The 25,450-nt window shown below is 38.3% G+C and overlaps 1 protein-coding gene across 4 annotated transcripts in view; it reads left to right on the top strand.

Moving 5' to 3' along the window:
- The window catches only part of fosl2 (FOS like 2, AP-1 transcription factor subunit), a 30,400-nt gene extending 5,746 nt beyond the window's left edge, over window positions 1-24,654 (top strand). Inside the window, exons 1-4 of one of the 4 annotated variants that reach the window (XM_057859429.1) lie at window positions 11,472-12,452; window positions 14,225-14,479; window positions 15,898-16,005; window positions 19,948-24,654. In XM_057859429.1, coding sequence (XP_057715412.1) covers window positions 12,324-12,452; window positions 14,225-14,479; window positions 15,898-16,005; window positions 19,948-20,493 — 1,038 coding nt within the window. In that variant the 5' untranslated portion in view covers window positions 11,472-12,323 and the 3' untranslated portion in view covers window positions 20,494-24,654. Of the gene's footprint in view, window positions 1-11,471; window positions 12,469-14,224; window positions 14,480-15,897; window positions 16,006-19,947 lie in introns of those variants that run through there. The other 3 variants (XM_057859430.1, XM_057859432.1, XM_057859431.1) reach the window with 3 other exon arrangements.
- Window positions 24,655-25,450: the final 796 nt, after the last annotated feature.

The raw sequence follows: 25,450 nt of genomic DNA, 5'->3' as shown, positions 1-25,450 counted from the left end.
CTGTATTTATTTCCAAAGCTTATAGAAAATAATCACAGTTCATTTCCTACCTGAATATTTGACCACCGATGCTGAAGAGTCTCCCACAATATACTGCAGAACTAGATTGTCTAGCTGCGGCTGGGAGAGACAGAAAACGGGGCCGCTCTGGTATGCTGTTAGCGGTATTTGGGTGGCAGAGGTACTGCTCTGGCCAACCGTTGCCGTCTCTTTATTTAATCGCACATGCTCGCAGTCGCAGATACCTAGCAAGGCTTGTCGCATGCTTTATTTCGATGTGCCGTTTAAGGTTGGTTAAAGACGTTACCGACGTACAGACGGTCTTCTTATATTTTTGCCATCCGGGTCGGTACTGACTTTTTCGTAAAACTCTTTTAAATGCTGGTACTGTGTAGAAAGTTGCTCTGAGCGGGCCGGGTTTCGAGAGCTGCCAGCTTCTGTGTCCATGCTGCTCTTGTTATGATGATGTATTTGCTTAAACACTACGGCCGTGACAGGCAGGTTGGGTTGCCAGGTTGGACAGTTTTGCGCTATTAATGTTAATTTTTTTATTGTGTGTTTTTAGCCTACGGCTTTATATGCAGTTTTGTCGGTAAGGCTCTAAATGTGATGAACTCATGAACGAAGTTATGAGCACCGCTCACAACCGCTAGAATGAGCGCGTTCACAGTAACGTTCATGAGACAGAAATATGATGCGTTCAATTCACGTTCGCCCAAAATATGAACGCGTTCATGAACGATCGTTCAAGGAACGCGTTCATGCACAACACTGGTAGTCAGTAAGGAAATTAGCGGCCGCCATATGCAAAGAAAGAGCCGTTGAAAATTCTTGTGAATCAATGCTTAAATCCATGAATTCTTTATAGATATGGACGTAAAAGAGTCTCAATTCGTGCAGGTAGCATTTATTTTACATATATATTGCAAAGTATAATGCCAATGCTGTAGCGGCTAACTTCTATTGATTGTTTTCACGTTTCAAAATGCATGCACGCATGGTACTAAAAATATAATAATTTCCTTGAATCCTAGAACAAATTACTCTTGAGACAATCCTTCCTGTTTATATGCAGTACAATTTTCGTACTTTTTCAACCTAAATCCGGCGTTAGATCGCTACATGTGACCAACTGCTAATAAATGTAGCGGAGTGTGGGATGGCCCCCTTTGGGTAGGGGTGACGTAATGAATGGCGAATGTGTCACGTCAATACATTATGAAGTCTGTGGCTCAAATTGTCCCCACCAACTTTAAAGCAACCCTATTTGCATTATTTAAGGAGTTCACTTATATAGGTCATTTAGATTGTCTTACCATATATTGTAAGGATAGAATTGACCCTACCTAGTAAATTATTTTCATGATGTTCTGTTTAGTGTTTATGTTTCAATTATTTTCATGATGTTTACCCTTTTTCACATGCTGAATGTGCCAGTCCATTTTTCCCTAAAAAATGCACGTTTGATTGGCTGATAACTTGCATTTATTTAAAATGTAGTTACTTATTTTCTTCAATATTTTATTTATTTAAAAATATTTTTATTTCTAGCATATGCAGATTTTTATTTCCAGATAATCATACGTTAATTAAGAATTAAATAAATAAAGAATTAAATTCTTTTTTCTTTTTTTTTTTGCGTTTAGCTGTGCTTGTGGACTAAAGTAGTCATGTTTTACCTGAAGGAAGGCGCCGTTAATCCCCCGACCAGGAACTTTTTTTTAGTTATATATTTTTTCAGTTACAGTGGTACCTCGACATACGATCACTGCGACACACGATCTTTTCGACATCCAATGTAAAATTTGACTCGCCATTTGTTTCTACATCCGACGACATTCTCGAAATACGACGATTTATGACAGCGCCGCAGTTTGTTTTCCTGTACGCACGGCGGATTTTCTTGTGAGAGAAATCAACATCGGTAGCAAGATTGTTAGTGCAGGTGGTGAAATAAGCAAAAAGGTGAGGCTTACCATTGAAATGAAGACGAAAATAATAGATAAATATGAGCTTTGTGTGTTCATCCGCGAACTGGCTTGACATTATGGCCGTAAAATGTCTACTCTCGATTGTCCTCCTCTGACCTCTGTTCACCAGTCTTTCTAAGTTAAGGTGACAATTATTATTGTGGTTTGTAATCTTTTATTCCATCAACTTGTGCAACACAACATGCCTACTGTCCGCCGCAGCTGAACGAAGTAAACAAAGAGAAAGTAAAATGTCCTATCTCACTCTGTCAAGTCAGCCACACGATGCGTTCAGGTACACCACGCAAAAACAATCGCCATATTAGAACCCAATTTCTTACATTATTACAGGTGTTATTATTATTATTACTATTATTATATTATCATTCCTATTTTTATTAATAATTTATTTGATTTGCTCTGTGTGATTGCTATTTACAATAGTACCAACAGTATTTATTAAGTATTTAGTGTCGGTTTTCGGGCTGTGGGACGAATTAATGGAATGTATTCTTATGGGAAAATCCTGCTCGATATTTGACCATTTCGACTTACACACAAGGTGCTGGAATGTCTTCGTATGTAGAGGTACCACTGTATATTTATTTATTTTGACAGACAGTGTTGAATGGTCTTAAGACAAATGGTTATTTTTTGCATGTGTATTTATTTTGTATGTTAATATACGTTATATTCAAATATTGCAATTTAAATTTGCTAATAAAATGCAGCATTTTATTCTGGAAGTTTTCAAATGTTTCTTTAGTACTTTCTGAAAACAAATGTTTGAATTGAACGGTGTATCACCTGAACCAATACACGTGAAAGTTCGTACAAGTCTAAACAGATTTATTTTGCATTGATCTTTCAGCCTATATCAATTAATTGGGTTTATATTGGTGAGAAATACAGCTCTGACCATACGCGGAGTTTGAGGGGGGCCGAGGGGGCCAGCCCCTCACCCCGGTGGCTGAAAGTGTCATTGCATGTCATTGACTTTCCTATATATGATTTTAAAGTTTTCCGGTAAAATAAATGGTGTTAAATGGTGTTATACTTATATCGCGCTTTTCCACCTTTCAAGGCACTCAAAACGCTTTACACTATCTCGCCATCCACCTACTGGTGACACAGCACCAGGAGCAATGTGGGTTTCAGTGTCTTGCTCAAGGACACTTAGACGAGTTCATCAGGGCGGAGACTTGAACCCACAACCTCTGGGTTGGGGGACAACTACTCGACCACTGCGTGGCTCAGGTGTTAAGAAAATGATCAACTGCTACCTTTCTTCCCTTGATAATTCTAATCGTAGGGAGAGGGATTGTAAGGCTTTAGCCAATTAAAAAAAGGCTCGAAAGGCTGCCAAAATTCACTCATTTTACGCAGCCTTTTATCTCTCTATATAGGAAAAACGGCGCCATTACAGATTGAGCGCGACAATGCGTGAGTGGGTCGTGCAGCGCATGCATTAAATGCGTTAAATATTTTAACATGATACATTTTTTGGTTTTTTTTGTAATTACCGCTGTTATCGGGATAAATTTGATAACACTACCTTAAGCCTAAACTTAAGAATAAAGAAAAAAATATTGTCTATGAAGGTTTGAAAGCAATTCAACAAAAAAACAGAAATGAATGAAATGAACAAAAAAAGATTTTAAAAGTTTTATAATGGTCAAAATTATTTTTCAAACAGATCATGTGACCAGCACCATTGATGATCATTTGCTCTGCATAGCCAAAATCACCCGAGGACCGAGAGTCAAGATGAATATACGTAATTTTTTCAAACCTAAGCTTTCAAAAGCGACAACAACTACTGAGCAAGAACCAAGGATTGAAAATTTGGGCCATGAAGCGCCAGGGAGCACCGCCAAAATGGTCAGCGGAGTTTCAATTTGCCTCACTAAAGACGCTAATTGTACAACAGAGCCACCACCAGTGTCTAGCCAATGTAGTTACCCGCGTTAAAAATTGTATCCCCTGGCCGCGGGAGCGCACACACACACATTAGTAATGAGTTATGTAAAACAATTAATTGAAGCCAGAAAAGAACCACAGTTATATATATTTTTGACATTGACGTTTATTTAACTGGAGAAACTACATACAGGACTTGAATTACAGTAATAACAGTTATAGGTCGTCCAACGAGTAAAACAGTAAAACATTGCCTTTTTTTTTTTTTGCCTTCAGTACGTATGTTATGTTATACGACAGAAGAAAAAAAAAGTTTTTTTTGATGGTTGGGCCATGTTTTAAAACTTCGTAGATAACTACCTCACCACAACACGGAAATCAAGCAAATCAGTACAGCACAGTGGCTCCACCCAGGGGATACCATTTTTGACGGGGGTAAAAACATTGGCACGACACTGGCGAGCGTACCATATTCAATGGATGATGATCTTGGCGAAAAGTATAGCTGGCCTGATTTAGAATTCCCCTCAAGAATGATGGGAAACAAAAACCGCTAATTTTTAACTTGTTATAAATATTCTTGTAAGTTAATTTTATTGCTGACACTGCATTTCGGGGTCATCAACAGGTTGTGCCCCCCAGCCCCAAAAGTCAAACTCCGCCTATGGTTTGGTATTATTAATGTCTCTGTGTTAATGTTGAGATCAAGGGCGCAGGTTTGGACTCAACATTGGTAGGGATGATATACAGTGCCTTGCAAAAGTATTCGGCCCCCTTGAACCTTGCAACCTTTCACCACATTTCAGGCTTCAAACATAAAGATATAAAATTTTAATTTTTTTGTCGAGAATCAACAACAAGTGGGACACAATCGTGAAGTGGAACAAAATTTATTGGATAATTTAAACTTTTTTAACAAATAAAAAACTGAAAAGTGGGGCGTGCAATATTATTCGCCCCCCTTGCGTTAATACTTTGTAGCGCCACCTTTTGCTCCAATTACAGCTGCAAGTCGCTTGGGGTATGTTTCTATCAGTTTTGCACATCGAGAGACTGACATTCTTGCCCATTCTTCCTTGCAAAACAGCTCGAGCTCAGTGAGGTTGGATGGAGAGTGTTTGTGAACAGCAGTCTTCAGCTCTTTCCACAGATTCTCGATTGGATTCAGGTCTGGACTTTGACTTGGCCATTCTAACACCTGGATACGTTTATTTTTGAACCATTCCATTGTAGATTTGGCTTTATGTTTTGGATCATTGTCCTGTTGGAAGATAAATCTCCGTCCTAGTCTCAGGTCTTGTGCAGATACCAACAGGTTTTCTTCCAGAATGTTCCTGTATTTGGAAGCATCCATCTTCCCGTCAATTTTAACCATCTTCCCTGTCCCTGCTGAAGAAAAGCAGGCCCAAACCATGATGCTGCCACCACCATGTTTGACAGTGGGGATGGTGTGTTCAGGGTGATGAGCTGTGTTGCTTTTACGCCAAACATATCGTTTTGCATTGTGGCCAAAAAGTTCAATTTTGGTTTCATCTGACCAGAGCACCTTCTTCCACATGTTTGGTGTGTCTCCCAGGTGGCCTGTGGCAAACTTTAAACGAGACTTTTTGTGGATATCTTTGAGAAATTCTTGCCACTCTTCCATAAAGGCCAGATTTGTGCAGTGTACGACTGATTGTTGTCCTATGGACAGACTCTCCCACCTCAGCTGTAGATCTCTGCAGTTCATCCAGAGTGATCATGGGCCTCTTGGCTGCATCTCTGATCAGTTTTCTCCTTGTTTGAGAAGAAAGTTTGGAAGGACGGCCGGGTCTTGGTAGATTTGCAGTGGTCTGATGCTCCTTCCATTTCAATATGATGGCTTGCACAGTGCTCCTTGAGATGTTTAAAGCTTGGGAAATCTTTTTGTATCCAAATCCGGCTTTAAACTTCTCCACAACAGTATCTCGGACCTGCCTGGTGTGTTCCTTGGTTTTCATAATGCTCTCTGCACTTTAAACAGAACCCTGAGACTATCACAGAGCAGGTGCATTTATACGGAGACTTGATTACACACAGGTGGAGTCTATTTATCATCATCGGTCATTTAGGACAACATTGGATCATTCAGAGATCCTCACTGAACTTCTGGAGTGAGTTTGCTGCACTGAAAGTAAAGGGGCCGAATAATATTGCACGCCCCACTTTTCAGTTTTTTATGTTAAAAATTAATTAACATTAACATTAACATTAATAAGACCAAACAAATTGGGTGAACGGGGGTCAGGACTACATCTCTCGCGAATATGAACCTAATTAATTACAAGGCTAAATGATCAATGCAAAATAAATCTGTATTAACCTATGAATACTACATTTCATTGGTATTGGTTCAGGTGATACACAATTTGATTCAATCCTTTGTTTTCAAGAACTATTAAAGAAATATTTTCAAAGCTTCCAGAATAAATGTCTGGATTTTATTAGCAAATTTAAATTGCAATATTTGAACATAAATTAATATTAGCACACACAATGAATACAAGCTTCTTCATAATCTCTAAACTATCCAAGAATGCAAAAAAAAAAAAAACATTTATCTTAAGACCACTCAACATTGTCTAAATAAAGATATTAAATGTAACTGCAAAAACTTATTAGTCAGGGAATAACAAAAACAAATAAAAAAGGAGCCTTCTTGCATGTAAAAAAAAACTACTGCTTTTGTCAACAAGCACAGCCAAACCCAACAAAAAATGAACGCTCCTTTGGGCTGCTTTAAGACCACATAAATAAAATATGAATATAATTTAGGGTGATGGGGATGAACACTACATTTCTTACAGTTTAATTAATGTTATAGAACAAAACACATACAGGAGGACACTTCTCTCTAAGCCAGGGGTCCCCAACCTTTTTTGCACCATGGACCGGTGTGATTTGGGTCTTTTTTTTCACGGACCGGTGTTCTGTCAAATTTTGCCCCTTATAAAATTTTGCTCCCAAAGCTTTTGTGGCGGTGAAAAAGCCCTCTTTTATATTTAGTTGGACTGTCAATGTTATCCAACGGTGCTAAAAAAATATTTACTTCATAAACTTACATGTGCAACACGAAAATGGTGTAAATTAATGCTTAACGACACGGCAAAGTCGATAAGTGAGAGCTGCTTGCAGTTGTGTGCAGCTAACATGGCAAATGTAAGTTGATATTCCTTTCTTTAAAGAAAGTTTGTAGTGGTTACTTTGGAATCGCTGCATTCGCATGCATTTTTAACGTTACGCGCATGCAAAATTTGTCAGAACACCGGCAATGTGCAGCAGAAAAATACAGCAAATATAAAATAACATTTGTTTTTAGCCCGTCGTGTTAAGTGCAGGGAAAATATAACTCACCCGCTGAATCAGTGGGAGGCCTGAGCTTGTTTCTTTGAGACGAGACGGTCCCATCAATGTGTGATGGGAGAGTGAGAGAAGCCCGCTTCACAAAGATACGATGTTGGAAATTGTAGCACGGTTTTCAATGCTCTCCTAGCGATGTCAGGATATTCCGGAATGATTTTAATCCAGAACCTTGGTAGAGTTGTTGTCTCAAATGTAAATTTAAGGTCGCCGTCATTTGTGATCTCTACAAATTGATCCTCCTGTTGCACAGACACGCTCGAATCACTCGGTTTATTCACAAACGGCTCACGAATCCACTCCTTCGGAGTTCGTTGGTTTTTAGTAATTGGGAAGTAGCGTAGATTTTGTTTGCTTCAAGGTTGTAGGCTCATCTTCTGGCTCGTCAGGTGCCCTTTTCCCCGTAAAACATTTGTCCAAAGACGTCTATTTTCAGTCATTCTAGTGTGGGGACAAATTATTTCCGGGAGCAAATGTGATTTACCCGCCCTACGTCAGACATTATTATCGAGGACAAGCGCACATAGATATGGCGGAAATCAGGTGACTTGAAGTCCGCTCTGAGACCCCCAATTTAGCCAACTTTCAAAATTCCCATATGCACGTGTGACACATCATTGGAAAAGCTTAAAATCTCAATTTTCTGGGGGAAGAAAATTTTTGAACAGGAGGGCATTTAAAAAACAACATTTATTTTAAACAGCAAAACTATCTCTCGAGGTGAGAGCACGCTAGAGCAGAATTACAGACATCATAACTTTAACAAGATATTATCGTGTACTTACCTTGTTTCGATCCAAAAACTCCATGTAGCATGTATCTGACAGCATGACTGTCAAGACACAGCTCTGTATGGTCACAGCTGGATTTTGGGGGGATTTTATGGGTGAAACATGGTAATATAACAAGGGGCGCGATGCAGAAATCGCAGACATCAAGGAGTGGTCGAGATTTTCTTTTTCATATATTTACCCGTTTAAACATTTTTGGATTATTTATCATCTAACATATCGGAAAAAATGCGACAGAAACAAAAATAATACAATTAAGCGATAGTTATGAGGTAAATATCCGTGACTTTTTTACAGACACCATTTTTTTCATTGTGACGTAATTTGTTTAAAAGTTTAAAATATGCGAGTGAATCATTTTTTAAAGTCTTTTTTTAAATATGATTAATTACCTTTGTTTTATGGCTGGGTTGAAACAAAAGCGGTTGCACAACGTCTGTAGACGGGGGTTTTCAGGGTAAAACGGCAAATTAAAAATAATTCGGGGGCTTAACGCGCCATGAATCTGCTATGGCAGCATATAGACATATTGTTCTATCAAACACAACAGTTGTTTTGGCAAATACAGCAGTTTCTTTTAAAGAGGAGTGCAAGAGCAGAAACTGCTTTTTCAGCCTTGTCTGTGTTTTCCGCCATATACAAAACAAGATGTACTGCTAGCAGTCCAATCAATGGATTTCTATGATGACATTCCATCCTGTAGTATTATATCTAGAGTAGACAGGGATACTGGTGTGTTAAGGGGCACAGGCCAAAATTACAGTAATTTGGCCATTATGCAGTCTTTAATAATGATTTCTTTTGCGGCCTAGTACCAAATGGGCCAGGGACCGGTACCGGTCCGCGGCCCGGCGGTTGGGGACCCCTGCTCTAGGCAGCTTCCTATTTGAGTTTTGCAGGTTAGCAAATTCACACAATTTAATGTTATTCTAACTCTGATGCAGGTTCAACTTTCAGTAAAAAAAAAAAAAAAATTGTGGTGTGTTTCCCACCTCAAAAAAATTGATGTCTTTTTACTAGGGCTGGCAAAATTATCGCGTTAACGGGCGGTAATTAATTTTTTTTAATCAATCACGTTAAATATTTGACGCATTTAACGCACATGCCCCGCTCAAACAGATTAAAATGACAGCACAGTGTCATGTCCACTTGTTACTTGTGGTTTTGGTGTTTTGTCACCCTCTGCTGGCGCTTGGGTGTGACTGATGTTATGAGTTTCAGCACCATGAGCATTGTGTAATTATTGACATCAACAATGGCAAGCTACTAGTTTATTTTTTGATTAAAAATTTTACATAATTTATTAAAACGAAAACATTAGGAGGGGTTTTAATATAAAATTTCTATAACTTGTACTAACATATATCTTTTAAGAACGACAAGTCTTTCTATCCATGGATCGCTTTAACAGAATGTTAATAATGTTAATGCCATCTTGTTGATTTATTGTTATAACAAACAAATACAGTACTTATGTACCATATGTTGAATGTGTATATCCGTCTTGTGTCTTATCTTTCCATTCCAACAATAATTTACAGAAAAATATGGCATATTTTATAGATGGTTTGATTTGCGATTAATTACCATTAATTAATTTTCAGGCTGTGATTAACTCGATTAAAATTTTTAATATTTTGACAGCCCTACTTTTTACATTACTTAGAGTGGATGCTGCCGGCCGAAAAAAAAAAACCTTCTAATATCGGAGGAGGCGGCATGTTGTCGACATGTTGTATTTCTGTCTGGGCTTTTGGTGCGTGTGTGTAGTTGGGGAGGGGTGAAGTCATCAGCCAATCAAATGTGCATTTTAGGGGGGGGAAATTGACTGGCACATTCAGCAAGTGAAATGGGGGGAAAGGAAAGTCTGAACATAATGAAAATAATTCACTTAATAATTGTATAATAATGGTCAATTCTGTCCTTACAGCATATATGGGTAATTTGTAAGGGTGTAACGGTACGTGTATTTGTATTGAACCGTTTCGGTACATGGTGTTCGGTTCGGAACGGAGGCGTACCGAACGAGTTTCTGACGTAATTTAACCCTTACTTTTCGAGGCTGTGAGCTGATCGGGTTACAGTTTCTTTGTGTAAATTATATTTACTCCGTCTTCTCTACTATAACGAGGACCAACACGGTAGGACAGTATAACCCAGAAACGACAATGGCGCGACAACGTGGCCGCCGCAAGAACGCAGTGAAACGCGGGCGTTAAAGTCAATCAGCCAATGCACACCAGTCGCAGTGCCGTCGCGTGTTAGACGCATGCGAAAAGAACGGCAGAGTTTATTATTTGACGCGAGACGCAGCCCTCCTGCGTCAACACTACTACCGATAGCTAGGATCGGGCAGACCGGAAGTCACTAGTGTAAAAATACGGTGGATCTGGTCGATTTTCAAACTCATATGCAATCGTAACCCACTTTTTGAGTCCATCAGATCTCTTGAGTGGTAGATCGGGGCACAGTTGACTTGTCTTTGTTGATTTACTGTTGTCTACTCTGCTATAATAATAACCAACACGGCCCCGTGTACAATACAAAACCCTCCTACCACAACAAAACAAGTAGGAACTAATATTCACATAGGAACTAAAGTTATACAACATAAAATATACAATATAAATGGATAACACATCGCATTTGTAAAATATAAACGCATAATAAAATAAATAATAGCCCATTAAAATAAAATAAATTGAAATGAGCTAAAACACATGTAATTAAATAATAAAAATAATACACACATCCTGCTTACACAGTTAATTAATTTCTGTGTGGCGCTTTAACTTGAGAAAATCCACCAATAAAGCTTTTGAAAACCGTTCATATGAAGAAGATTCATTGAGGCATTTCATTTGTAAAATACATGTTAAAATCTTTGTCATTGGGATTGATTTTCTCTTTAGCACAGGACTTCTTTTTTCTTCTTTCTTTCAGAAAGAAAGCTGGCCAATGTGCGGGGTCTGAAAGGCAAATTGTTGTTGGATTATTTTTAAATACCCGCTACTTTTTGAGCAGAATTCGATCTTTGTATAGGCTAATGTTCCTATTGTTGAAAGCACAAAGGTGTGTAATAAACAACTAGCACATTTATATTTTGCATTTTGTTTTCTTACTGTACCGAAAATGAACCGAACCGTGACCTCAAAACCGAGGTACGTACCGAACCGAGATTTTTGTGTACCGTTACACCCTTCTTAGTAATTTGGATTGTCTTCCCATAATTGAAGTCTTATGTATTGCAAAACATGGAGCGAAGCAGGTGGTGATGCGCACAGGTGTTATCATTTAACTTTTTTTTTTTTTATTTATTCTGGCACCACTGCCAAGTCACGTGACTGGGGTGTTGCTAAAAGTGGAACATAACAATTAGTGGATCCAAATGGTCCGAGAGGATGCGGACTGAAAGCGTGTCCGGAGAGCGGCGGTGCTCAACGGGGGAGGGAATCCCTCCAGTACGTCGCGCTTCCTTTACCAAGGAAACCCACACTGTGCTCTTTCTGACGCAAATGCCCATTTTAGGAGACATGCGTCAATGGACCGACTCAAGTGCGACAAGCAAGCGAGGACCACACGCCTGTTCCTGACGTCCAAACCGGCACAGAAATCTCTTCGTACGTATCTCCGAAAGACTATTTGGGTTTCATCAACGCTATTTTTCTTCCGCCAGTATCCACCGGAGGAAGTACTCAACACGGCTGTGTATTTCGCCACTTTATGGAAAAGAGCCCCCCCTCCCTTTCGGCTCAAGTCGCAACGCCCATAAGCGTGACGTGTGTTCTTTCGTCGGTGTTGAAAAGCAGTTGCACTTCTCGACAGTGCCATTGAAGTGAGTCATCTCTAGGAAGTGTGGTAACAAAAAAAATAGTAAAGAAAAGCGGAGAGGGGGAAAAAAACTAACATCGAAGTGCTCCGCGAAGGCCACAGATCGCGCGTAATCGGCAAGACAGTGGAAATTATATCGACCGGCGAAAAATCCGACTTTAAAGTGAGTGTTAACCTGCGTGGATCTTAACTTTAAGTTCAAGTTCGCGCACCTTGCACCTCTTCAATAACAAACGGACAATCACCTCCATTGCCGACTGCAGAGCCTCGACTGCACCTTTTTATTAACTGTTTTCTGGACACGAGCAGTCAAAGTGGAAGAATTATTTATTTTTTAACCACTCTGTTGGTGCCTTTGATAAGAGCGAGGATTTGCTACCTGAAACACCGCACACAACAGGTCTCTTGATATCTTGTTTTCCCCCCCTGGATCATGTACCAGGAATACTCCGGGAATTACGACACCTCGTCCCGCGGCAGCAGCACTTCTCCGGCACAGCCCGAGTCATTTACGAGCGGCAGCAGCACCATCGGAAGCCCGATCTCTACCTCAACCTACCAGGTAGACTGGCACTGAGGTGCTGTGTGCGTTGCCTATTTTTTATTTCTATTTTTCACCCGGTTATTTAACAAAACTTAAGCTAAATATGATCAATTATTAGTTTATTATTAACACATTGGTAAAAAAATGATCACTCAACTCCAGCAATCCCAGTTCAAATTGATTTTCATGGCTATCACTATCAATGGCAGTGAATAACTTAATTATTATTTTATTGTTTATATATTTTTTTGATTTTACCTGTAAACACATGTATTTAAAAAAAAAAAAAAAAATTGATAAAAACAGAAAAACAATGTGTGTGCAACAAAACAGTACCCAGATAGTAGACAGACATTGAATAAACGTTGATTTTCCATCAAAATCATCAGTATGGTTGACATCGAAATTTTCGACGTCAAGTGGCGTTGAAACAACGTTGTTCAATGGTATGTTAGGCGATTGTTGGGTTAACATAGTTTTATAGTTGATGAACTAATGTTGACAAATAATTGATTTATGATTGACCGGGAAATATGATTGAAAAGTCATTGAATTATGGGTGAGCGCGCGTTTTGGTCGAAAACATAACATTGATTCAGCATTGTTCCAATATTATTCATAATCGAAATGACGTTTAGGTTGTGTAAGGATTTCAACGTTGAAACAACATTGAAGGTGCAAAAGTGACGTTGGTTCAACGATATAAGCTCGACAGCGGAATGTTGATCCAACATCTTTTAAACGTCGGTCTACTATGTGGGTAAAGTTGACGATAGACGTCCAATTCATTGAAACTGTGAGGACTGGCTGTAAATTCTCAACTTTCGGTGCCAGTGACGGTGCTAGACGTCCAATCCATTTTGACCGGGGACCTGCCAGCATCATTCGCCAGCCTCGTAGTCAAAACGAATTAAACGTCTAGCGCCGTCAATGGCGGCCAATGAGTTTAATGAATGCAATTAAAATGGTTTAATCGTGTATGTTGAGCCAACAAATGTGCTGGTGTTAAGAGAAAAAGCTGCGATTCCGCGCAATATAATTGCATTTAAATGGAATGTTTGCACGTATAGCGCCATATTAGGGAGCTTTCTCACGCATGTCGATGCGAATGAAATGCTCTTGTCAAAATGTGAAGTTGGACAGGCGCGCAACAGGCACAAATTCGGAGATACAAATCTAGTTTGGCATTTTGGGTGCGATGCGTTATGGTCCAATATTATTGAGTGTGGAAGTGTCATCCACTATACGTTTAAAATGACCGAGGATTTGTAGTTATCGTGATCAGATCGTTCGTATTAGTTGACAACTTATTTATGAAGGGAAAGCCCGGAATCGTTGCTTTAAATTCAATCGGGGCGTACTTTTGACATTCGCTTTCCCTTGCGCAACTGCAATGCTCGTATTTTAAAGGCGAGTTCTAAAGTGGCGTGTTGCTTCCCGGTTTACTGGAACTGAGCGCGTTTCGCACGCACTGAACAAATGAGTCACCAGATAAACAAAAAGTTCCATAAGACTGCCGGGATGTCCGACGGAAGGTTGGGAATAACTGGAATAAAAGGACGTGCGTAAATAACTTACCGACGCATGATTAATAGAGCAGACCCAAAAGTTGTTTCTAACACCTGCATGTCATCACTTGTCTTGGAGTTTCGGTGGTAAAGAGGACTGATAACAGGGCACCTTGGGCTTTCCCACACGATTCACAGCTTATGTCACTCTTGCATTAGTACCACAAGAGGTAATGGCGGAAAATGCACACATGCTTATGATCCCACTTATGCTCTTTCCAGAAATACAGGGTCGACATGCCCGGCTCCAACAGTGCCTTCATCCCCACCATTAATGCAATCACAACAAGCCAAGACCTCCAGTGGATGGTTCAGCCGACCGTCATCACCTCCATGTCCAACCCGTACTCCCGCTCACACCCTTACAGCCATCACTTGAGTAATGGGCAAGGGCTGCTGGGGCATAACCCCTTGGCCAGGCCTGGGGTCATCCGCTCCATCGGGGACGCCAGAGGCCGACGCAAGAGAGACGAACAGGTGAGGGAATCGCTTTTTGAATTGGAAAGAGATCAGATTCATGCATTGATATAAAATGTTCATGTGTCAAATGGAAATGGTCGTGTTAAACAGGGAGCTCTCCTTGCCTGAAAGTGGCATCATCGAGTCGCTTGAGCAGCGAGTATCTAGAATTTGCTCGCAATTCAAATTTTTGCTCATGGGAAAAAAAGACGAAGCTATGACTCATAACTCAAAAAACTTGTGAGTTAACACTTTTAGACACAGCGGTCACTACAGCGGACAACTATTCAAAAGTTGGCACTAAATATCTTTAACTCTATCAGGCAAGTGACTATTTTCTGTCAATCAAAAAAATATATATATAGTAGTTCCATGTATATATATATAAATCTATTAATCATGATTGTATTTTTTATATTATTTTTTTTTTTTTAAATCAGCTAATTAAAAAATGTTTATAAGAACTATAGTTGTCCGATAATGACTTTTTAACTGATATCGTCCAACTCCAAAAATCCAATAGCGATATATGCGGTCGTGGACATAACATATTATGGCTAATTCTATTGTGACGCCCCTCTGGATGCTTTAATAATGATAAATGTAACAACTTCGAGGTTTTCCAAATAAACATTTTGTTAAAAGTTATGGAAAGGTGCCTATATTTTACTTTGAAGGCAGCATGCGTATTGGCCCAAAACTGATCATGAAAAACCTATGTCAATACTATCTTGATATCATTTTAAAATGCTTTTATTGGCTGATATTATCAGCTACCTGATAATATCGGGCAATTCTAATAAAAACTAAATTGGTGAAGTTAAAATTAGGTAAAACAGAAATAGACCATATGGCCACAAGTAACACACTAAAATAACTATTTATATATATAATTAGATTAGATTCAAACCTTTGCTTTCAGAAATAATCACAACTGTTTTCTTTTAACATAGTATTTAAATCATCGCATGCCATTGAAGGCAATAGATGTCCAATTCAGTGAATGCTCATGTTTCAGTGCCATGTGCTCTCCTAGTCAAATTGATTGGATATCTAGCACCATCAATGGCAGTAAATGAGTATGAGTGGAGTTTTCAAAAAATTTGTAAAAAATCATATGAAATCTGGTATCGTCTGGATTATGTTATGCAGGATTTTAACCAACCTGTTTTTGTAAATTCATGGCTAAAAATTCCAAAATGTTGCTTCTGTACGCTCAAACGAGACACTAAATTGCTCAGGGTTACCTGACTGACATGTTTCTCATTGTATTTCATACAAAATAAAGTACTGCAGTGTAAATGCATAGTTTCACCTTAGCATACACCGTGTTTTTGCAGACAGCCATGCATAAACACATACTCTTTGCATTGTGACCTGAGGCTTTACACGTGCATTACCTACAACCTAACCCATTCTTTGATCTTTACCCTTAGCTCACCCCAGAGGAAGAAGAGAAGAGGAGGGTGAGGCGCGAGAGGAACAAGTTGGCCGCTGCCAAATGCCGCAACCGCAGACGCGAGTTGACTGAGATGCTGCAAGGAGTGAGTACGAACGAACCTGATGCGGTGATCATGTCAATATTATAAAAACTGGAGAGAGTCCAAAATCCAAACAAGCGATGGTTTTTTGGGGGGGCCGAATAAACATATTTGAACCTTTATTAAAATATTATGAGAAAAACTGTTCAAATGGGACATAGTATTTTTATTACATTAGATATAAAAATGTAAAAAAAAAAAAATAGACTGTTAGAAATATGTTCACTTTTAAAGTATCACACGTCACTACTTTTTAACTCATAAAATAAGATTGAATGTTGTTAGATTTAATGAAAATATTTTCAGGTATTCCTAATATTCCTATTCATTTTGACGGCACTAATATCGATCCAAATTATTCACTCCAATACTTACCGAACCAAGCTAATGCATTTTGCATTGAACAGCTTAGCACAAATTGAAAACAAAATTAGTATTAGTGGGCCGCGCACTTTCATTTTTCAGTATGGGGCCCTCCTTGGAATAGTCTATAAATTCTTATAAATCCCTCTTTAGATAGACCTTCTTGCACGTTACAATGAGAATGATGCTGAAACTAACAAATGGATGCTCACGATGAAACCAAAGACTGTAAATGGCACTGAGTGTTGCTGCAGACAGGATGATGACGAAAGCTGTCTTCAGCCTGGCAGAAGTACAATCGTTTGCTGAGTAAATGTACTCCACACCTAAAGTCAAAAGCTGGCAATACAGGTTTGGGCCCCGTGATAGTTACATAAAAGGCCGACTGAAATATACAAGCTTTCTGTAGCTGTAGACAGACACACAGCCCCAATAATGAGACGCTAACAAAATGAATCAATTAGCCCAAGTTTCACTAAGCCAAGCCTGTTGAGACTTCCAAAACTCCCAGGAATGGAATTTGCCACGAGCAAGCTCTCAGTGCCGATTGTGTTCATCTCCCAAACCTGGAATGTCCTGATTTGCACTCACAAAACAGCATTACAAAGGGAAATAAATGCCTTTTTTGCTGTTGTTGCATGGCCATTTTTGGAATACCAAATAAGGAAATACCAGTTTCGAGTCAAACAGTGCTCTCTGATTGCACACCTCCTCTTTGTGTGGCTCCTTGGAAAACTACTTCCTCATACCTTTGTCCATGAGTCAAAGTTCTCAGACAGCTTGTCACCTTATCTTGCCTCTCTGTCTTGCATTCGTGATGAATTGTGCCTTATGGTCCCTGACACACACACAAACACACACACAGTGGCACTCAAGTTCATGAAAAGCAAAAACACATAACACTCCTCATATTGCTGTATTTGGAGCAATACCGCTCTCTTTCGGCAGACGAGTGTAATTACATCTACGCAAAGTTTTTGCAAAAAGAAGTGTGTTTAACAAATACCCGTCACACGGTTAACCCTTTATAGATTAAGTGACTCTTTCTGTCAATTGAAAAAAAGCACATAAAGACTTTGCGTCAACATACGTTGAGATCACATTTTTGGTCATGAAGACAACAATAGTATAAGGCCGAAAACACTAAGTTCTGCTCTGAGACCCCAAATTTGGCCAAATTTCAAAATTGTCCTATATGCATGTGTAATAAATCATTGGAAAGCTTAAAATCTCAATTTTCTGTGGGAACTGAACAGGAGGGCATTTAATAAAAATAAATAAAAATTAAACAGCGAAACCCTAACTGTAGGTGAGAGCACGAAAGAGCATAAAGACACCATGATTATAATGAGATATTATCGCATACTTACCTTGTTTCGATCCCAAAACTCCATGTAGCATGTATCACCGTGCGTCAACACAGCTGTGAATAGCCACAGCCGGATTTTGGGGGGATTTTATGGGTGAAACATAATAATATAACAAGGGTCGCGATGCATAAATCGCAGACATCAAGGAGTGGTTGAGATTTTCTTTTTCATATATGTACCCTTTTAAACGTTTATTTTCAATTTTTCTTTGTTTGGATTAATTATTTATCATCTAAAATATTGGGGAAAATTAGTTACAAAAAAAAAAAAAACATAGTTATGATAATTATGAGTTCGATATCCGTTACTTATTTACAGACACTATTTTTTTCATTGTGACGTCATTTGTTTATAAGTTTAAAATATGCGAATGAATGTTTTTTTTAATTCGTTTTTTTTTTTTTTTAACTAAATATTACACATCAAAGATTCTAAGCTAAAATGACAGATATTTTAAATAATAAATATAATTACTTAGCTTCTTTTCATGGCTAGGTTGAAACAAAAGCGGTTGCGCAGTGTCTGTAAACAGGGGTTTTCAGGGTAGAACGGACAAATTAAAAATAGTTCGGGGGCTTAATGCACCATGAAACTGCTATGGCACCATATAGACATATCAAACACAACAGTACTTTTGGCTTAAAATACAACAGTTTATTTTAAAGAGGGGTGCAAGAGCAGAAACGGCTTTTTCAGCATTGTCTGTGTTTTCCACCATAACTATAGTACAAGTGTTAATTTAATTTGATTTTTAAATTAATCTTTTTAAATATAAAATGAATTATAAAATCATTACACTCTGGTTATGGCCCCGAATGCGGTTCATAAATAAATTTTTTTTAAAATGAAATGGTAATATGTAATGACAAATAGCATTTTTTCAATCCCTTTTTTCTTTGTAATACATTTTTTATATGAATAAACATTTTAAATAAGTGAAGAGAATAATCGTTAGTAATAGTTAATAATGTTAATAATAGTTTTATCCTTATTATTTAAGGGATTTTAAAAATAAGTAAAAGTAATAAAAATAATTAAGACAATATTTAATGTTTTAGTCCCCTTTTGAAAAAATAAAAAAAATGAAACCATAGACTTCACTATCAGTTGACGGGACACGGGGCTCAGGGCCAATCAGTGGAGGGCCTATTTTAAAAAACTTAAAATTCAAATATTTTCAAAATCAAAGCCGCTAGCGACCTAAAACCAAAACAGGCACCTCCCTTATGCATTTATGAGTCTCCATGAGCAGCGACATCAAAAAAATCAGTCGTTCCATGTTAGATGCACAAAAATGCAGGGATAATCACCTGTATTGTCAGGATCAATAGCAATATTTAACATATCATACAAGATTTTGCCCAAAATAGCAACTTAATTTTTTTTTTTTTTTTAATTTTGTGCAAGTTTACAACAGCTAATAAATAACTCAATTTTTCTCATCAGAAACTTAATACTTGAGGACAGCATGCAGAATCATCTTAATTTTACTCAACAAAAGCAAAATTTGCATTTTTCTGTATACAATCACAATTTATTTCGGTTAAATTCCGATGTTACTATTGCCTCAGCACGTCTTGCTGGCTATCTGCCCCTCGTCGTTTTTAGATTGAAATGTTACTCAAAATAAAACAATTAAAAGGCAACAAAAAAAAGATTGGGACGCAGAAATGTCTAAATTACTACTTTTTTTGTTAAAAAAACAAACAAAAAAAAAACGGGCAGTTTGCTGAAAATTCCCTGATCATTGGACTGTAAAGTTATGCTACTGTGTATGGATACAACATGGCGGCAATCACAAAACAAAGAGCTTTCAAAGAACGTGCATGCATAGGGATAGTTTATCAAATAACTACCTTGAATCCTCGACCAAATCACTCTTGAGACACTCCTGCCTGCTTGTATGCAGTAAAACATTCGTCCTTTTCCCAGCTAAATCCGGCGTTTAAACGCAGCGTGTGTTTGAGTTCATCACAATGAAAGCCAAACGCTCTGCCTGGGTTGGCCTCCAATGGGAAGGCGTGGTGCAATGTTTGTGGGAGCTGTCCTGTCAACTGATGGTAAAGTCCATGAAACAAACTAAGTTTAAAAACCTTAAAATTCAATAAATACGAGTACATTTACTATTAAATCAACGCCTGCTAATGACAAACGTCCAATTACACAACTTGTATTCAGTGGTTCACTTCATTTCTTCTTTCTGCCTGACCAGGAGACTGAGAAACTGGAAGAGGAGAAAGCCGATCTGCAGAAAGAAATCGAGACCCTCCAGAAAGAGAAGGAAAAACTGGAGTTCATGCTGGTAGCCCACAATCCCGTGTGCAAGCTGCCGAATGAAGATCGCCACCATCCTCCGCCGCATCATCAGAACCATCAACACCAGCAGTGCGCCCCCCTGCCCTTGACCATGCGCCCCAACATGGCCGCCCGGAACCATGTCAACCACGTGGTGGTGAAGCAAGAGCCGGATGACATGGTGGAAGCGGTGGGCAAACCCCAGCATTCCGTCATCAAACCCATCTGCCTGGGTGGGATGTACTGTACGGACGGGGACAGTCTCAACACGCCGGTGGTGGCGGCATCCACCCCGGCCGCCACGCCCAATGCTCCCAACCTCATCTTCACCTACCCTAGCATGCTGGAACCCGACAGCCCCTCGCCCTCCTCCGAGTCCTGCTCCAAGGCCCACCGTCGCAGCAGCAGCAGCGGCGACCAATCGTCGGACTCCCTCAACTCGCCCACGCTCCTGGCTCTGTGATCAAAACACTGTGGTCGACGGTGAACGCAAAACACCCCAAAGCACATTCGGAGAGTCCAGACCAAGCTGACGATGTGAGCCACCCCCCTTTTTTTGGCAGGGAGACCCAACAAGGGCTACGCTGCGTGTTTCTTCTCGTCCCGCTTCAGTCTCCTCGGTTCAGACTCGTTCAACGTGCGTGCAGCAAACCTTTACGCGTCGCCGCTTTGCCATTTCTACGACGGAGTATTAGGGCCACATAAAGAAAAAAAACATCTAGGTCTTGGAGAAAAAAGTCGTAGTACTACATAACTTTATGCAATATTACGAGAAAAAAGTCGTAATGTTATGTAATTTTACGTAAAACTACACAGGATCAGAACTTTTTCCTGGAAAGGTGTTATTTTACTTTTTTCATTATGTATGAATACAGTGCAACTAATTTAGCATGAGCTACTGCATACTTAACATAGCGCTTAGCCACCTCTGTTAAAATGAACAATATTGACAGCATCTTGTAAGGCTGTATTTTTATTTATTTCACAAATAAGGAAGGCTTTAATCTTTTGGCACATCGACATTAAATTATAATCAATATAAGGATCTATGCTTTGTTGTGGCTCCCAACCAAGGTGAAATAACTTGCGGAGTTTTACGTAAATTACGTAATCTTTAGCTAAATTAGCCGCACTGCATCTGTACATACTGGGGCTGGACAAAATAATGGAAACACCTAACATTTTGGCATCATAATCCTTGAACATATTTGTTAAAGAATGGCATGAGGTACATTCTAATGAAGTTGAGCATCTCGTATGGCCGGTGTTCAGATGAATAGGTATCCCTTGTCGAAGTAGTATCCTCGCTGTTGATAGCAGCTTAATGTTGGACAAATCTACTTTACGTTTTGACACGTCTATTTAGATATATTATTGATATAATATTAAATGTTTAGATACACCCACTATAATGTCAATATTCTTTCTTGAACAATAAACACTATTAAAACCCAGGCGACCCACATTTTTACTGCTTATCAGACAACGTTAACGTCCTAACGCTAATATCCCACAATATCGTCAATATTCTATCGTAGTCTTTCGTGCGTACACGTAATTGCTTACAGAGTTTAGTGGTCAAAATAGGCACTATAAAATGGAGGGGTGTGGTTGTCGTGCGCATGCCCAGTAGCACTTTGGATAGCAATTCGACCGGGATACCCATTCGTCAGAACACCGACACAATCCCCAGACCTCAACATCATTGAGCATTTATTGTCAATTTTAGAGATTCAATTAAGATGTCGATTTCCACCGCCATCGTCTCTAAAAGAGTTAGAGCAGGGGTAAGCAACCAGCGGCTCTTTAGCAATGCCCTAGTGGCTCCCTGGAGCTTTTTCAAAAATTTTGAAATCAGAAAAAGACGGGGGAGGGAAATACATTTTTAGTTGTGATATGGTTTCTGTAGGAGGACAAACATGACACATTCTTCTAATGCATTAATATTAGGGGTATCAAACGATTAAAAATTTTAATCAAGTTAATTACAGCTTAAAAATTAATTAATCGTAATTAATCGCAATTATTCGCAATTCAAACCGTCTATAAAATATGCTATATTTTTCTGTAAATTATCGTTGGAATGGAAAGATAAGACAAGATGGATATATACATTCAACATGCGGTACATAAGGACTGTATTTGTTTATTATAACAATAAATCAACAAGATGGCATTAACATTATTAACATTCTGTTAAAGCGATCCATGAATAGAAAGACTTGGAGTTCTTAAAAGAAAAATGTTAGTACAAGTTATAGAAATTTTATATTAAAACCCATCTTATTGTTTTCGTTTTAATAAAATTTGTAAAATTTTCAATCAAAAAATAAACTAGTAGCCCGCCATTGTTGATGTCAATAATTACTTACACAATGCTCATGGGTGCTGAAGCCTATAAAATCAGTCGCACCCAAGCGCCAGCAGAGGGCAGCAAAACTCCATAAAACACAATTAACAAGTGAGCGTTTCACTGTACCGTCATTTAAATCTGTCTGAGCGGGGCATCTGCGTTAATTGCGTCAAATATTTTAACGTGATTAATTTAAAAAATTAATTAACGCCCGTTAACGCGATAATTTTGACAGCCCTAATTAATATTGTATTGAACTTAAACTTTAGGCGGCATCGTACAACAGAGTAATCACGTGGCGCGTCAATTGCTATATGATGCACTGCAGGGAAAATAAACATTTACCGTAATTTCTACACTATACGGCGCACCTTCAATGAATGGCCTATTTTAAAACCGTTTTCATGGATAGGGCACACTGCATTAAGGCGCAGTAGTAGTAGGTAGTGGTTGGTGTTGCGTTATGCATCCACAAGATGGAGCTGAGCTATATGGAATGTCAAGTCATGGTGATATACAGTATAAGGCACATTGGATTGTAAGGCAAACTGTCGGCTTTTGAGAAAACTGAATCATTAAGGCTCATTATGTATTTGTAGCCAACTTAGTCATTTCGATAGTAGGCAAATATATCTAATATAGATACATACAGCATGTGTTGCCTTCATTATCGTTATCCATCCTTTCAATTTTTTGTGGCTCCAGACAAATTTGTTTTTTGCTCCAATATGGCTCTTTCAACATTTTGGGTTGCCGACCCCTAAGTTAGAGGGTATTCTAACAGAAGAATTGCTTAAAAGTCCTTTGGAAACAATTCACAAGTTATATGAATCAATACCTCGGAGAATTGACGGTGTAATTACCGCAAAAGGCAGACCTACACTTTATTAAATTAGTTTTTGTTGATTTTTTTAAGGTGTTTCCATTATTTTGTCCAATCCCTGTATTACATATTACATAACTAAAAAATATATAAGACTTTGATCTCATATTACATAAAATGATGTAACATTAATTTTTTTTCATAATCTTGACTTTCTTCTCGTAATATTACATAATTTAATACTCTTATATTAAATTTACATAGTATTATAACGTTAGTTTCGTAAATTACGATTTTTTCTTGTAATTTTACATTACTTTGTTCTTGTAATATTAGGACTTTAATCTCGTAATACGACTTTATTCTTGGATTCCTATTTTTTTTTTTCTCTTTCTTTGTGTGGCTCGTTCTTACTCTGTCGTACATTTCAACTCTTATGGTGTCAACTTGTTTACTCAAGACTCTTTACTCCCTTCAAATCTGGCCATTGTGAGTTCAGATGATTATACAAAATGAGTTCTTAATATATATATAAATATATAGACGAATATAAAATCTATTTTTAGAAGAATGAATTTAAAGCCATGACCACTTGCACTCACTCTGCCAAGACGAATCAACAGATCACTATGAAAAAGGTCACCGCATGGGGGAGACAAAGCAAACAATTTCTCATCTTTATTTTCATGTAAGATGAGTCCTTTTTATTGCAAACCCAACATACACGGACCTTGATCATCTCTAACTGTATTTTATGTGTTGAAGAAAACAAAAGTGTTTTTGAGACATTGTATTCTCCCTCATCTGCCTGTAGAAAAGCATCTTGGTCTTCTGTGTTACAAACTAATGGCGCATTCCTCGCGTCCTTTTGCCAACGTGGCTTGACAATGTTAGTATTGGTGTGCTTCACCTCAGTGGTTCTGTTCTTGATCTATACAACATGTCAAAGACAAACATGTGTATGCTTTACATTGATGCCAGGGATATCGCTCATGTTACCCCGTCATGAAGAATGCAGGCTGTGTGATAGTCTTACCAAAGGGACAAAAGAAACAAATGGGGCCGTTGTGCAACATCAGGAATTTTTCAAACATTTCAAAGACAACGTCAAAGTTATTCCACTGGCTCTCGCGCTTGCCCTTTTTGCCAACATTGTGGAAATGAAAAAGGTCTTAACTTTGTCAACACTGCCACTCAGGGCAGGCTAGGTTTAACAAAACCAAAAAAGGGTTGTTTGACACTTATAATCCTTTTCTTTGTGTGAGAAAATAAGGAGAGGTTTGTGTGCTCAAATGAAAAGAAAAAGCCACTGTGGTCCAACCAGACTGTCACCAGCTGCCAATGATGTCAACCCTGTTTATACTGTTTGTAAAGGTTTTTTTAATGTAATTTAAAAAAAAAAATCAATACAAGCCTCATTGGCTTGAAATAAAGGAATAGTAATAGGACAGCTGGCCTGGGTTTAACCCCTTGATACCTGATTTTACATTGACCAATTCATTTAAACTGGGAGATCTGGCTCTGAATGCTCATCTTTCAGTGCCATTTCAGTGCTAAACATTCCATCATGTTGCGTCCAATTATTATTCTGTTGCATGTGAATTGAAATTAGTTGTTCTCTAGTAGATGCCCAATTCATTTGAAGTAGAAGGTTTGACAGCAAATTAATGAATATTCATTTGCTGTTCACCGCGAATGAACGAATATTCATTTACTGTCAACCCTCCTACTTCAAATGGATTGGACATCTCGCACCGTCAATAGCAGCCACCAAGAATTCACCAATATACATAAAGCATTGGAGGAATACATATACATAAAAAGTTGCATTGATGAAAAAAATACTAAATACAGAAAATTACATTGAAAAACTTGCATTAGAAAAATACAATACATAAGATAAAAAAAAGTTAATAGTTTTAAAGAACTAATAAACAAAAGTAAAATGAGGAATTCATTAATAAACATCTTTCATATTTTCCATTTTTTTACATGTTAAATTTAAATTTTTAAATTCATTTATATTTTATTTTTAATCTGTTTTTGTATTTTTAGTTGTATATTTCAATTTTATTATTTTCAAGTAGTACTTTTGTAGTCCCCCAATGCTTTTTGATGTATATTAATTAGTTTAATGCGCTGTACATTCAGACATCAAAGGTTTAAAACATTAACAGGATTTTTCAATCATGTCAAAAGGTCAAGAATTCAAGCCATTGCAAAGAGCAGCAGTGAGAGTTGAGA

This window comes from Corythoichthys intestinalis, chromosome 15, assembly GCF_030265065.1.
Source record: "Corythoichthys intestinalis isolate RoL2023-P3 chromosome 15, ASM3026506v1, whole genome shotgun sequence".
NCBI lineage: Eukaryota > Metazoa > Chordata > Actinopteri > Syngnathiformes > Syngnathidae > Corythoichthys > Corythoichthys intestinalis.
Note: the sequence above shows the minus strand (reverse complement) of the source record. Positions and strands in the feature narration are given on the sequence as shown.